This window comes from Eumetopias jubatus, unplaced genomic scaffold (genome assembly GCF_037043125.1).
Source record: "Eumetopias jubatus isolate StellerSeaLion01/CBP00866 unplaced genomic scaffold, mEumJub1_p1.0 scaffold_1, whole genome shotgun sequence".
Classification (NCBI taxonomy): Eukaryota; Metazoa; Chordata; class Mammalia; order Carnivora; family Otariidae; genus Eumetopias; species Eumetopias jubatus.
Genome location: NW_028274807.1, coordinates 105,087,603 through 105,103,396, shown reverse-complemented (window position 1 = coordinate 105,103,396; position 15,794 = coordinate 105,087,603). Strand labels below are relative to the sequence as shown.

The 15,794-nt window shown below is 40.1% G+C and overlaps 1 protein-coding gene across 1 annotated transcript in view; it reads right to left on the bottom strand.

Annotated features, from left to right (window-relative positions):
* Positions 1 to 15,794, bottom strand: part of VEPH1 (ventricular zone expressed PH domain containing 1) — a 221,148-nt gene that overhangs the window by 103,606 nt on the left and 101,748 nt on the right. The window contains exons 7-8 of the mRNA XM_028103177.2: positions 1,701 to 1,910; positions 469 to 866 (exon numbers count right to left, since the gene is read on the bottom strand). Coding sequence (XP_027958978.1) covers positions 469 to 866; positions 1,701 to 1,910 — 608 coding nt within the window. The remainder of the gene's footprint in view (positions 1 to 468; positions 867 to 1,700; positions 1,911 to 15,794) is intronic.

Below are 15,794 nucleotides of genomic sequence, written 5' to 3'. Positions count from 1 at the left end.
TTTTAGCATACTGCCTGGCACACAGTAGCTGCTTCATACATGCTGCTGAATGATTAAGAGAAAAATCTCTTGGAGCTCAATGCTGTGCATGGCTTCCTTGCATGATTATGTGGTTAGAAAAATGTCTCTGACTGGACCTCTACCCCAGAGCCTGCTTTAGGGAATATGGACCCCTTTCAGGAGCTTCCTAAACACTAGGGACAGAGAACCAGGAACAATATATTTTGAGGTTTGAAAAAAATCAGAGTCAGTGAACTTAAGTACACCTAAGTAGATTCAAATAGAAATAAAAAAGATGATTGAACTTATTAGGAGGGAAAAAGCAATTAAAATACTGTGAGGGTGTTTTCAAACGATCTATTTTGCAAAAAAAAAAAATCCAGGGTATGGCAATTTTTATGATTTGAGCCTTTTCCCCCCCCAGCAATGACAGAAATTTCTCCAGTTTAGGGTGCTCAGAGCACATACCTTCAATGGTACACTGATCGGGGACCGGAATCTTCTTTCCGATTTCCACAGCGTACGCTTTTACTTTACTGAAGTTTTCCTTTAAGTGCAAGTAGAGTTTATCTTGGTATTCTACAGGACTTGCCGTTGTTTCTGGAGTTTCTTCCTGGCAGTTTGCTTTAACTGTTTCTGGCAAATACGCTGATTCTGTATGTATAATACTTGGGTGTGAAACTGAAGAACTTCCCAGCTGTGATCTGTCAGAGTTTGCCTTAAAGGGCAACTTGTCATTTCCTCGGCTAAGTGGGTCTGTTTCTGAAAGAAAGGTGCTGGCTGGCATTTCTTCACTCTCTACAACTTCCCCATCATCTGAACTCATGCTCTTTGTCAGCGCAGTGTGCAAAGCCAAACTCTTTGACCTGCAATACAAACAAAAAGCCAAGACAGATAAAGAAGCTGAGCTAGCATCCACTGAGAAGGAAAAGGAAGGATAATAACGGTGGGGAAAAATGACTTCCTCTAGAGTGTGAAACCGAAAATTGGTGCTATTAACAGATTTGACAAAAACATAGAGCAGCAACAAGTTATGTAATAAGCCAAACCTTGGAAGATCTAGGCCACCTCCAAAAACAGAGATTTAAAAATCAATTTCATGGCAAAACTAACTGGAAAATAGTAGACTTACATACTTATATTCTTTTTTTTCTACTTTTGCTTCTGCTTTTTCATCAGAAAGCAAGAGAGGCTTTTGACAGTCATTCTCAATATGGTACATCTATAGGGCGCCTGGGTGGCTCAGTCGGTTAAGCATCTGCCTTTGGCTCAGGTCATGATCCCAGGTTCCTGGGATCGAGCCCCACATAGGGCTCCCTGCTCATCGGGGAGCCTGCTTCTCCCTCTGCCTGCTGCTCCTTCTGCTTGCGCACGCTCTCTCTCTCTAATAAATAAATAAGTAAATAATAAATAATAAATAAATAAAATCTTTAAAATATATATATAGCACATCTATATTTAAAGTATTTTTTTTAAAAAAAATAAGCCATAGGTTTGTTTTCCATTTGTATTCTCCTTTTATTATAGAAAGCTTCTTTGGATAATGGAAGCAGGTGAATGCCATTTCATTCATGAAAAGATGGGGCTTTGGATGCTATAGGTGAAAGATATTTAAAAACCACCCCATAACAGTGTGATAACAAAACTAATAGCAAGCATGAAGTGCATACTTTAAAAAGCCAGCCAAGCAAAATTTATACCTGTTAAATCTAATGTCTTTTCTTTCTTCCTTAGAAAATTGGCCCAAACTATATCTTCTGATCGAGCTAGGAGTATTGCTCTCGGCATTTATTTTGTCTTCAAAAGCCTGTATTTTAACTTGTAGCTTTTCATGGTCTTCATTTTCAGTCAATGTGAGCTTGATTTCTTCCAGCTTCTCAGGGATTTCAACCTCAGTGCTTGGTTTCTTCCTAAAGGAATAAAAATCATTGCATTAGATAGTGGTCACATGTACCCTCAAGACAGTGTTACTCTCTATTTAACTGCTTCTTATTCAAAACAGAAAAACTTACCTGATAAATTTTTTATTAGTCATTTAGCAAATGTTTATTGAGTAACTACAATGGACATAGGGTTTTTAATTATTTTTAAGATTTTATTTTTAAGTAATCTCTACACCCAACATGGGGCTTGAACTCATAACCCTAAGATCAAGAGCTGCATGCTCCACCCACTGAGCCAGGTGCCCCCATTTTTTTAAGAAAATTATATTTGTTCTAGTTTCTGTCATCTACATCATTTCTGTGGTAGGAAATGTGCTCATTGTAGTCCCCATCACTGGGGTCTCCCATGTACATTTTTCTGGCCTCTCTCTTTTTTTTCTCAAAGATTTTATTGATTTATTTGACACACAGAGAGAGATAGTGAGCGAGAGAGAACAAGCAGGGGGAGTGGCAGGCAGGCAGAGGCAGAAGGTGAAACAGGCTCCCTGCTGAGCAAGGAGCCCGATGCGGGGCTCAATCCCAGGACCCTGGGATCATGACCTGAGCAGAAGGCAGACACTTAACTGACTGAGCCACCCAGGCGTCCTGGCCTATCTCTTCTTTACTGATGCCTGCTATTCCTCTATAAATACCCCTAAAATGATTATAGATTTACTCTATAAAAGACCATTCTAGTCAATGGGTGTATGACCTAAATCTTTGGAGAACATTTCTTTGGAGCTCCTGAGGTCATCCTACTTAGTGTGATGGCCTACAAACGTTATGTGGCCATTTGTAAGCCCTTGCATTATACAATCATCATGAACTGGCAGATGTGTGGCCTGCTAACGGGAGTGGTGTGGGTGGGAGACTTTCTTCATGCAACCACACAGATCCTCTTCAGCTTCCGATTAGCCCTAACAGCACAGATCACTCTACATAGGATCTGAACCCTTTGCTCAATCTCGCCTGCACTGATACCCACACTCTAGGGCTCTTTGTTGCAGCCAATAGCAAATTGACCTGTGTGCTAAACTTCCTTCTCTTTTTAATTTTTTTACCCACACTCTAGGGCTCTTTGTTGCAGCCAATAGCAAATTGACCTGTGTGCTAAACTTCCTTCTCTTTTTAATTTTTTTTAATTTGAGTATAGTTGACACACATTGTTACGTTAGTTTCAGGTGAACAATGGACATAGATCTTTGAAATTGTTTCTATAGCTTCTTCTGCTAGAAGTTTATAAACATTGGTGTGTGTGTGCAAACTTTACATTAGAAGGAATTGTTGAAGAATTCAGAGAATAAAAAGCAGTTTGTATGGTTATCTACCATATTCTTATCCAGTTCTACAAAAGCAAGGCTTTCACATGAAATTCATACCAGACATTTTTTGGAAAATTGTTAAGAGGCAATTTGTTTGTGCTGAAATTGATAGAACATTTCAAATGGACTGTATAAACTCATGGTTTTCTTGATTTTATGTCAATCAGTGTGATTATTTTATATTACGAAATAAAAAAAATCTTTTTGATTTTTAATATGTTGGAGGGAAGAGATTTTCCATGACTGATATTAATAGTTCCAACTATCTTTTTTATGGAATTTATAAAGCACTGGTGAGTCATTAAAATGACCTCCTTTTTTTTTTTTTAAGATTTATTTATTTATTTATTTGAAAGAGAGAGAGAGAATGAGAGAGAGAGAGAGAGAGAGCACATGAGACGGGGGAGGGTCAGAGGGAGAAGCAGACTCCCCGCTGAGCAGGGAGCCCGACGCGGGACTCGATCCCGGAACTCCGGGATCATGACCTGAGCCGAAGGCAGTCGCTCAACCAACTGAGCCACCCAGGCGCCCTAAAATGACCTCCTTTAAGGCAGGGGTTATATGTACAATAACTTTGGAACCCCTCTAAGGACTAATATAGTGCCTTAGATATAGTTAGAGCCTACAGATAAGCTGCAGAAATAGTTCACTTGATGCTAAGGTGCTAAATGATTACAGAGAAGTAGTGTGTATTTATCTTCCCTTACCTGCCTGAGTCAGCCTAGAGCTACTTTAATTTTTTTTAAAGATTTTATTCATTTATTTGCCAGAGAGAGAGCATAAGCAGGGGAGTGGCAGGCAGAGGGAGAAGCAGGCTTCCTGCTGAGCAGGGAGCCCAATCCCAGGACCCCAGGATCATGACCTGAGACGAAGGCAGATGCTTAACCAACTGAGCCACCAGGGGTCCCAAATTTCTATTAAACAATCACTATCAATATAATATAGGGTTATTCTTCTTTATAAATATAAGGGTTAATAATCCCTAAAAATCCATTTATCAAGATGGCTTAATAATTCTGTTGGTTTGTCTGTGTGTATTTACCTGGCCCTCTTTACTATTTTTCCTAGAGGTTGATGAAAAGGGCCTCAAACATACAAAACAGTGGTGTTTTCAAGCATATGGCTATTGTCCCCTAAAGGCCAAGGTAAACCTGGTAGTACATAGGTGGGAATGAGAAAATACAATTCTGGTTTTTCTAATGGCACTGCTTTTTAGGGAAAACCAACACGAAAGTGCTGGTGATAGTTTTTTCAATTATATTCCACCCATTCTGGGGCCATGTGTGTGGTGGGCACTGGGAGAGGTTGGTTGGCAGGTTTCCTGGCTGGCCCAGAGAGGGGTACTGGCTTTGAGGGAGGGTTCATAGTTTTGGGGCCCTCAGTTTTTAAAATTCCCATTAGTTCAGGCCAGGGACAGATGTAAATGGTGCCACTGGGAAAGCAAGTAGATCATCACTTAAGTAACCAGGATATTGTTTATTGTCTAATAAACTGTTACTGAGAAAACTTAAATACATATCTATATAATTTTTATAGGCTTCCTATAGTTTTGCATACATAATGCAAAATTTATTATCTATACCATGCTTCACTGAAATATACGAGTAGATTTCAAGAATCAGTACATGGGAATAAAGGCTAATCACAAACATGTTTCCCTTTATGATACATAAGATACTGGCTACCCACAAACAGATGGGAGGTTTTGACATCTTCCAGCCAGATAATTCTAAAACCTGAACTTTTACTCCTATTACAAATGAAACAAAGATGGTACTATCACTGGATGGTATTTTACAAACCATGATGATTATCAAGGTTACTTTTAAAAGATCCAATGGGACTTCTGGGGAAGATGGTGGAGTAGGAAGATCCTACACTCACCTTGTCCCAAGGATACAACTAGATAACACCCACATCGATGTAAATAACCCAGAAAATGACCTGAAGATTGGCAGAACGGACTCTCCATAGCTAAATGTAGAGAAAAGGCCACATTGAAGAGGGTAGGAGGGGTAGAGACATGGTGGAGGCTAAATGGACCCATGGGTCTGTCCATGGAGGAAGGGACACCATGGGCGTCAAGAGGAGAAACAAACCATCACAGCAAGTGCCCCAGGCATGGGAAATCCACACAAGTAAGATGAATCCCCATAACATTTGGCTTTGGAAATCACAGGGGACTAATTTCGTGAATTCTTACAATGGGGACTTAACACCTGGAACTTTAAAAATCAGCAGGCTCCACTCTGGGAGAGCCAGAGGGCAAGAGGAAACAAATTCCTTGCCCTTAAGGGACAGCACAACAAACAGCTCTGTAGAGATACAGCCTAGAAGTAGCAATTTGAAAAACGTTTGGGGTATATGGGAAGATTTATTTACTAATCTCAGAGCATGTGCTGGAGGGACAGACATCCTTAGGAGATTTCCCCAGGAACAAAGGAATTTACAAGCACCATTTCCTTCCCCTGCTCCCCAGCTTAGACACATGGACACCTGTGGGAACCAGCACAGCACAAACACTCTCACCTACTTTGCTGACCATGTGCCCCACCCCTGTGTTCTCCTGTAGACACACCCCCTCTAGTCCTGCTGCAGTTGTCTAAAGCAACTCAAGGTCCATTCCCACAACACTCCTGCATGAAGCATGCTAAAACCACAAGTTCCATCCCCACATTCTCCTGCAGACCTATCCCCAGGGGGCTGTGGGCAGACATCTAGTCTTAATGCAGGCCCTAGCTGCCAATAAACCATCTCAAGGGACAACACAGGGAAAGCACACTGCCGATCAGTTCTAATGCATCTCTGGTAAATTCCTGGTCTGACTCATCTCAAGACCAAGGCAGACCCAAACTGACCCAATAATAACACAGGGACCAAACACTGCCCACAACAGGCAAAGAGAGACAGGGCTGAAAGCAAAAGTGGCTCAGGCAAAATAGTAGAGGGCATTCAACACACATAGGAGATATCCCTGAAGTAACAGATTCTGGTGAACAGGCGACATTGCACTGCAGGGCACTACAGGACCTCTTCTTCATAAGGCCACTACTTTCAAGAGCAGGAAATGAAGCTGAATTTCCTAACACATAGAAAGAGCACAAAGAGGAGCACCTGGGTGGCTCAGTCAATTAAGTGTCCAATCTTGGTTTTGGGCTCAGGTCATGATCTCATAGGTCATGGGATCAAGCCCTATGTTGGGCTCCACACTCAGCTGAGAGTCTGCTTGAAAGATTCTCTCCCTCTGCCCCTCCCCTCTCTCAAATAAAGAAATCTTAAAAAAAAAAGAAAGAAAGAAAGCACAAAGAGTTAGACAAAATGAGGAGACAGGGGAATATGTTCCCAAGGAAGAACAGGACAAAATCACAGCAAGAGAGCTAAATGAAATAGAGATGAGTAATATGCCTGATAGATAATTGAAAGTCATGCTCATAAGGAAAGAAAAGAGTAGAGGACCTCAGTGAAACCCTTAGCAAAGAGATAGAAAACATAAGAAAGAACCAATCAGAGATGAAGAACTCAATAACTGAAAGTAAAAATACACTAGAGAGAATAAATAGTAAACTAGAAGAAGCAGGAGAACAGATCAGCAACCTGGAGTACAGAGTAATAGAAAGCAATCAAGCAGAAGAGGAGAGAGAAGAAATAATAAGTGAAAAAGACTTAGAACTCTGCAACACCATCAAGCACAGTAACATTTACATTATAGGGCTACCAGAAGGAGAAGAGAGAAAAAAGGGCGGGGAGGAGTCAGAAATTTTATTTGAGGAAATAATAGCTGAAAATTTCCCAATCTGGGGAAGGAAACAGAAATCCAAAACCAGTAGGCACAGAGAACGCCCAACAAAATCAATCCAAGGAGTTCCACACAAAGACACATAGTAATTTAAATGGCAAAAAGTAGTGATAAAGAGAATTTCAAAAGCAGCAAGAGAAAAGAAAACATTACATACAAGGGAGACTCTATAAGGCTAGCAGCTGATTTTCCAGCAGAAACTTGGAAGACTAGAAGAGAGTGGCATAATATATTCAAAGTGCTGAAAAGAAAAAATCTCTAATTGAGAGTACTCTATCCAGCAAAGCTATCATTCAGAATAGAAGAAGAGATAAAGAGTTTCCCAGATAAACAAAAGTAAAAGAAATTCATGACCACTAAATCAGCCTAACAAGAAATGTTAAAGGGGACTCTGAGTGGAAAGAAAAAGACATAAGTAGGAGTGAGGGAGAAGTAAAGCATTTGCAGATGACATGATACTATATATATAAAAATATCTAACAATGCCACCAAAAAAGAAAACATAAAAAACAAAACAAACAAACCCTACCACAACTAATAAATGAATTTAATAAAGGCAAAGGATACAAAATCAATATACAGAAATCAGTTGCATTTCTCTACAACAATAACGAAGTAGAAAAAAGAGAAATTAAGAAAACAATCCCATTTACAATTGCACCAAAACAATAAAATGTGTAGGAATAAACTTAACCAAGGTGAAAGACCTGTACTCTGAAAACTATAAAATATTGATGAAGGAAATTGAAGTTGACAAAAATAAATGGAAAGATATTCCATACTCATGGATTGGAAGAACACATATTGTTAAAATATCCATACTACCCAAAGCAATCTACAGATTTAATGCCATCCTTATCAAAATATCAATAGCATTTTTCAGAGAACTAGAACAAATAATCCTGAAGTTGGTATGGAACCACAAAAGACTTGGAGCAGCCAAAATAATCTTGAAAAAGAACAAAACTGGAGGTATCACAGTCCCAGTTTTCAAGATATACGACAAAGCTGTAGTAATCAAAACAGTATGGTACTGACACAAAAATAGACACTTACATCAAAAGAACAGAATAAAGCCCAGAAGGAAACCCACAATTATATGGTCAATTAATCTTTGACAAAGGAGGTAAGAAGATGCAATAGGAAAGTCTCTTGAACAAACTGGACAGCCACATGCAAAACAATGAAACTGGACCACTTTCTCACATCATACACAATAAACTCAAAATGGATTAAAGACTTAAAATGAGACCTAAAACCATAAAAGCCCTAGAGGAGAGGACAGACAGTATTTTCTCTGATATCTTCCATAGAAAAATTTTTCTAGATGTGTCCCCTGAGGCAAGGGAAACAAAAACAAATATAAAGTATTGGTACTACATCAAATTAAAAAGCTTCTGCACAGCCAAGGAAACAATCAACAAAACTAAAAGGCAACTTGCTGAATGGGGGAAGATATTTGCAAATGACATATCCAGTAAAGGGTTAGTATCCCAAATATATAAAGAACTTATACAACTCAACATCAAACAAATAATACAATTAAAAAATGGGCAGAAGACATGAACAGACATTTCTCCAAAGAAGACATCCAGAAGGCCAGCAGACACAAGAAAAGATGCTCAACTTTACTCATTATCAGGGAAATGCAAATCCAAACCACAATGAGATATCACCTCACACCTATCAGTATGGCTAAAATCAATAACCCCAAAACAACAAGTGTTTGACAAAGATGTGGAGGAAAAGGAACGCTTGTGAACAGTTGTAGGAATGCAAACTGGTGCAGCCACTGTGGACAAGTTTGGAGGTTTCTCAAAAAATTAAAAGCAGAACTACCATGTGATCTAGTAATTCCACTACTGGGTATTTACCCAAAGAATAAGAAAACATGGATTCAAAAGTATAAGCACCCCTATGTTTACTGCAGCATTATTTATAATAACCATATTATAGAAGCAGTCCAAGTATCCACCCACAGATGAGTGGATAGAGAAGTGGTGTGTGTATACATATATATATATACTTATATATAATATATAATGTATGTATATATACATATACATATAATAGAATATTACTCAGTTCAAGTTTTTGAACTTTATTTCAGAAATTTCCATAGCTGGGATTATTAAAGCTTAAAATTTTTTTAAGGTGGGGCGCCTGAGTGGCTCAGTTGGTTAAGCAACTGCCTTCGGCTCAGGTCATGATCCTGGAGTCCCCGGATCGAGTCCTGCCTCGGGCTCCCTGCTCGGCAGGGAGTCTGCTTCTCCCTCTGACCCTCCCCCCTCTCATGTGCTCTCTCTCTCTCATTCTCTCTGTCTCAAATAAATAAAATCTTTAAAAAAAATTTTTAAGGCATAAAATACACCCAATATGCATACATCAGATATTGAGCATTATGCAAATTTTAAAATCTGAAAACCTATGACTTGTTAGAAGAAGAATTTCTCACAAATTCACAATTATTTTTTCTTTCTACATAAAGCTCTGGGTTATAACAACAGTTAATAGCATTTTCTTCTAAAAAACTTCAAATTTCATATGATTATAGTAAATCTTCCTGGATAATTTTATTGGATCAGTTTCTGGCTTTTTTAAAATATATATTTTTTTTACTTACAGAGATCTTCATTTTATTTTTTGTACTTTTTATATCAATTTCCCTATTTATATAATAGGGAAGACAACTGTACTTAATTCATAGTGTTGTTGCAAAGATGAAATGACAGATCAGTGTGAAGCACTGTTCCTAACAGATAACACACTGCTCAATAGATGTTAGATTTTATTATTAGTATGATTGTTATTATTAATTGATATTATTATTATTCCTTTAGAAACTTCATTAGCATTGTCTTGTGTTAATATACAGAGAACACATCAGTGGTCTAGACACAGACCAATATTCCATATCCTGGAGGGAACTAATGTTCCCTGGAGAATGCCATGGCATCAGACTTTAGGAGAAGACACTCAGCTCCCTTTCCCTGACCCTGTCTCTAGTTACCAGGTGTTGGCTATGAAGCCATGGCCTGAGTCAGAACCTCTAGTAGCTGGGAGCATACCTTCTTTCATTCTTGGATTGCCTTGTAACATCCCTCGGAGTTACTTTGGGCATGAAAGAAGTTATGGGTTATCCCTACACATCCACTGACCCCAAGGGGGGCAGGTCAGGTAGGTGCCTTTAGGGTAGGGTTGCCTGATAAAATATAGGATACTCAACTAAATTTGAATTTCAGATCAACAACAAATAATTTTTTTAGTATAAGTATACCCCTAGTGGGATAAACAAAAAGTGTGTTATACTATACTAAAATGATTTACTAAAAATTATTTGTTCTTTATCTGAAATTCAACTGGGTGTCTTGTACCTCTATTTGTTAAATCTGTCTGGGGTAAATCTCTGCTACTCGGTGGGCAGGGACCTATACTGTTCATCTTTGTTCCCTTGTATCTGGCACAGTGCTTGACACACACAAGTACCTGCAGTGTTTGTGGAATAAATGAACTCAGACCACCCTGGTTTCCTAAGCCAGCCTACTCTCTGTGCCCCCAAAACCTCCTGAGTTCTACTAGATGCCCATGAGGCACTGGCCACTTCTCCTGGCCTATAGGGGGTAGAGGGTGGGGTGATATCATTTGGTAAATATCAAATGTAGAGAAGCAGGGAGCAAGAGTAGGAGTAAAATGATGGATTTGTAAATAAGAGTGAAGAAATGACAATAAAATATCTGGGCCAGAGAAGTGATCTCTACATATGAGGCTGATGAGCATTACTGATAAGTAGAATTCTCACCACAAAGACTTTCTTTTATACATGATTTTCCTTGTTTTTATGATTTGGAGATTTATTTACACAGAAGTCAGGGGACAGGGATGGTAAGGAAGAGTCACCAAGGCAGCCAGAGCCACAAGACGGACCAAAGAGAACGTTCTGTCACTGGTCATCAATCCACCTGGGTTTTGTTACAGAATTTTGCTGGCAGGGAGTTAGGACACGCTTTGGTTCCAAAAGGTTGGAAGGTCCAGGAAATGGTAGACAGAAGTCTGAGTTTATAATAAACATTCATGCTTCTTCACTTCTCCTAGTTTTTAAATTTGGTCTAAAAAGACAGGAGAGAATTCGTTCAGAACCAAAACTTTTTCTGGAGATAAACTCTGTTTTCCTTGGAGAGCAAGGAAATGCATCCCAAATGCAAAAGCACTGGTGGAGCCATTGGTCCTGTATGTGTTTACTTGTGGGGGGTGGGGGTGGGGGCCGGTGGGTTGGGCTCATGCAGGGGGTTGTTATTTCTCTTCCATTTGTCACTTTTAACTCCAGAGGTAATTTTACAGAAATCTTTGTCAGAGTTCTATAATCCCCTAAATATTAACTTGGCTTTAACTCAACATACCACATTTAAGAGGCTCAGATGATTTCCAGTCTGAACAGTTTCTGGTCTTGTTGCCAAAGTAAAGTTTTTAGAAGTACCTCTAGGGATGCTCAGGGGGAGGCCTAATGACCTCCCTCTTGTGTGAGCAGGACTCCCCTTGGAAACAAAGTAGCCCTTGGGCAGCTAGCTCACTGCTCTCGCTAAGCCTGAAGATGAGACTATGAAGCTGGCAGGGGTAGAGAGACTGGCAGCCTCTCTTCCTGGCTCCTTAAGTCAAAGAAAAATAATGTTAGTTAAAATTTGATGATCTTGGCTTATGATCCCATGTCCAGAATATGTACTCCTGCAAAGTTAAGTTCGTTAGAAGAGAAGTAGGAGAACATGATGGATCAAATCCTCATTGGAATCCTAAATTCTTAGGATGTTATGTTCCTTCTTCTTCAGCAATTTCTTGGCTCATCGGTCATCATGAGAATGACAGAGGATTCCCTAGCTCCACAGTGCTGTCATCTGTTTGGGGACTGTAATAAGTAAACAGTGCTAGAACAGCCACACTCAAATACTATGGGAAAGAACAATGATAAGTCTGGGTCTTGATATTCTTGTCTGCCTCTGACCTGCTTGCTCCATGGGCAAGAGCAGGGACCAGTAGATGCCCAGTTATATGGGGACCAGTCATGCCCCTGGTACAACTTTGCCTAAAATGAAACGACTCTATGGTTTATTTCATTCACATAAGATTTTTTTTAAAGGGTTCTCAAAAAGAGATGGTTGTGGGGAAATGAGCTGAACACAGCCTTACAGGGAAAGTTTGTGACTCCAATTTCCTGTTTATTCATGATGTGGTAAATCTCTTGATAAATCTAAGTCTCATTTTTCTCATATAAAAATGGGATAAATGATAGAGCATCATCAGATTGCTGAAAGCATTATATAATGGATTTGACAGCGTAGCCCATACAGAATGGGTATGAAAAAGTCATATGGTTAAATCCTGGGGGGCTGCTGCCCCATGTGGACACGTGACACCAAAAGAAGGCAGCTTGTGTAGGTGATATGAAACCTGGAAGATGAGCTTCTCCTGCTCAGAGCCAGGGGGACATACAATGCTTTTACCCCTGCAGCATCCTAAAGAGTGTGGACTGAAGGATAGTGGCCCTTGCAACTGGGATATAGAAATTGTTTAAAACAACAACAACCACTTGGTGCTGTAAGCATAAATTCTGAGCAATTGTAGACAAGGAGAATTCCCTGCAGTTAGAATAAAATTTAAAAAGCCATGATATCTTCTGTTTTCATGAACAGACATTTTTCCAAAGAAGACATCCAAATGGCCAACAGACACATGAAAAAGTGTTCAACATCGCTCGGCATCAGGGAAATCCAAATCAAAACCTCAATGAGATACCACCTCACACCCGTCAGAATGGCTAAAATTAACAAGTCAGGAAACGACAGATGTTGGCGGGGATGCGGAGAAAGGGGAACCCTCCTACACTGTTGGTGGGAATGCAAGCTGGTGCAACCACTCTGGAAAACAGTATGGAGGTTCCACAAACAGTTGAAAATAGAGCTACCCTATGATCCAGCAATTGCACTACTGGGTATTTACCACAAAGATACAAATGTAGGGATCTGAAGGGGTACGTGCACCCCAATGTTTATAGCAGCAATGTCCACAATAGCCAAACTGTGGAAAGAGCCAAGATGTCCATCGACAGATGAATGGATAAAGAAGAAGTGGTATATATACACAATGGAATATTATGCAGTCATCAAAAGGAATGAGATCTTGCCATTTGCAATGACGTGGATGGAACTGGAGGGTGTTATGCTGAGTGAAATAAGTCAATCAGAGAAAGACATGTATCATATGACCTCACTGATATGAGGAATTCTTAATCTCAGGAAACAAACTGAGGGTTGCTGGAGTGGTGGGGGATGGGAGGGATGGGGTGGCTGGGTGATAGACATTGGGGAGGGTATGTGCTATGGTGAGCACTGTGAATTGTACAAGACTGATGAATCATGGATCTGTACTTCTGAAACAAATAATGCAATATATGTTAAGGAAAAAAAAAGAAGAAGAAGATAGCAGGAGGGGAAGAATGAAGGGGAGTAAGTTGGAGGGGGAGATGAACCATTAGAGATGATGGACTCTGAAAAACAAACCGAGGGTTCTAGAGGGGAGGGGGGGTGGGGGGATGGGTTAGCCTGGTGATGGGTATTAAAGAGGGCACATTCTGCGTGGAGCAGTGGGTGTTATGCACAAACAATGAATCATGGAACACTACATCAAAAACTAATGATGTAATATATGGTGATTAACATAACAATAAAAATTATTTAAAAAATTAAAAAAAATAAAAAGCCATGATATGAGGAAGTGACTGCTCTACACAGATGCTCAGCCATTTGCTTACTTTTCATTGAGCCAGCATGAGAGAGAATGGGATATGGAAAAAGGATGAGCAAAAAGGCAAAGCCCCTGCCCTCAAAGTGGACTCACAGGGCCAGCAGTATCAGTGTCACCTTGCACGTTGTGGAGAGGCAGAAGTTCAAGATCCACAAACAAAGACATACAGAGTATAAGCCCACTGATCATTCATTTGGATGTTGCAGCAAAGTCAAATTGCTATAAAAGTTCTAAACTCTTATTTTCAATCACTGTAATAACCTTGTCACAGGCTAGTAAGAAACAGTTTGCAGACTGATGTTGGTTCATGAACTATGCTTTCAGTAGCTCTGGCATAATGGACATGCTAAGTGAAAGCACCTCCCATAATGTCCACCTGGAACAGAGTTAATACTTACTGAGGGCTTTCTATGCATGAGCCACTCACCGTTCAAATTTGCTACATGTATTACTTCTTACATAATCCAGTGGGGCAAGTCCTATTACTGTCTCCATTTACAGATGGAGAAGCTTAGGCACAGAGAAGTTCAGTAACTTACTGAAGGTCAACAAGTAAACCCAGCATGAAGTATCTGCCTCCAGAGCACACCCGCGTCACATCGCTTTCCCACTGCCTCTCTTTAGGTGTTTGGTTCAGGTTGCATCTGAATCTAACCCAGGAGTAAGTAATACATATAATGGCATTGGTGGTAACGCAGTCACCAACAAGAGTCATTGTACCCTCATATCTCTGAGTAACATCCCATGGGAATAGACACCAGAACAGAGTTGACATATAATCATTGAACAACTTTCACAGGGATCCGAAAAATGAATTTTGGTATCCCCTTTAACCAAAACTAAAAAGGTGTTCAAAACTCAGAAAATGTCATGCGAATAGCAAACTCCGAATTCAATTATGGTTGATCCCAAAAAGGAACCGGGGAGTGTTATCTCTCCTGCAAGAGGCTATCGAGGGTCAAGTTCCTCTCACCTCTTCTTCTACAAGTGCACTTTTTCCCTTACTCCAGGCTAAAGCTTTGGTGTTTCCTGCCTTGTTTGAAATAGGAAGCCAAGCCATAGGAACTTGATGAAAAGCTCTTTTCCTTTTTGGTGTGTCTTGTGTTTTTAAACATTTCTGTGTTACAGGCCAGGAGCCTGGATCCCCTGGCTAAGCTGCAATTGCAGGGCTCACACCCCTTGGCAGGGCTGCCCCACCTCCCATCTCTACCCCTCCTTGTCCACACTCACAAAGCCAGCCCCTCTGGGGCCACACATTCCCTGGGCTTGCTTCATTGTCTCCAAAGCTGACAATGATGTCTCCCACCTACATCTCTTGCTGATAAACGAATTCCTGAAATACCTTTACAGACCTTCACATCACCATAAATGCTGCTTTAAGGAAGGACAAGTGGTGGAGTAAATGAACAACACATGGAGCATAAATGGTACCACATGTCAGACTTAATCTCCTCAGTAAGAAGAGGGGCAAAAAAAGAACCCAAAGCCCTTCCTTCCCTATGTATGGAGTAACAACAGCCACTGTCACAAATAGCTGTTACAATTCACTTTTTATACGATGACCAGTGTAGAACTCTCTAGATTGAAAAGATATACTTGTTTTTTTTTTTTTTTTTTTTTTTTTTATTAAAACTCTGGTTACCTTGGTGGGGCGAAATCACATTCAACTTTTCCTAAGCAGGGGGCAATGCTGACCAGAATATCACATGTTTTTAATTATGATCCTAAACCTCCTCATATTCCCTGAGCCAACCGTTGCTCTCAAAGAATCAATTTCTCTTTGTATAAACATGTCTTGCCTAAAAAAGTGGGAACTCTTATAAGCATTTTTAAGACTCTATTTTTCCTTCCACAGAGCACAGGCTGTGAATATTAGCTCTCTCAAGTTTGCAGGGGAGACTAAAGGGGCCCACAGAAAGATAGCTAACACTTCAGGGCAGGACTGTGGGTGCAGAGAAGTGG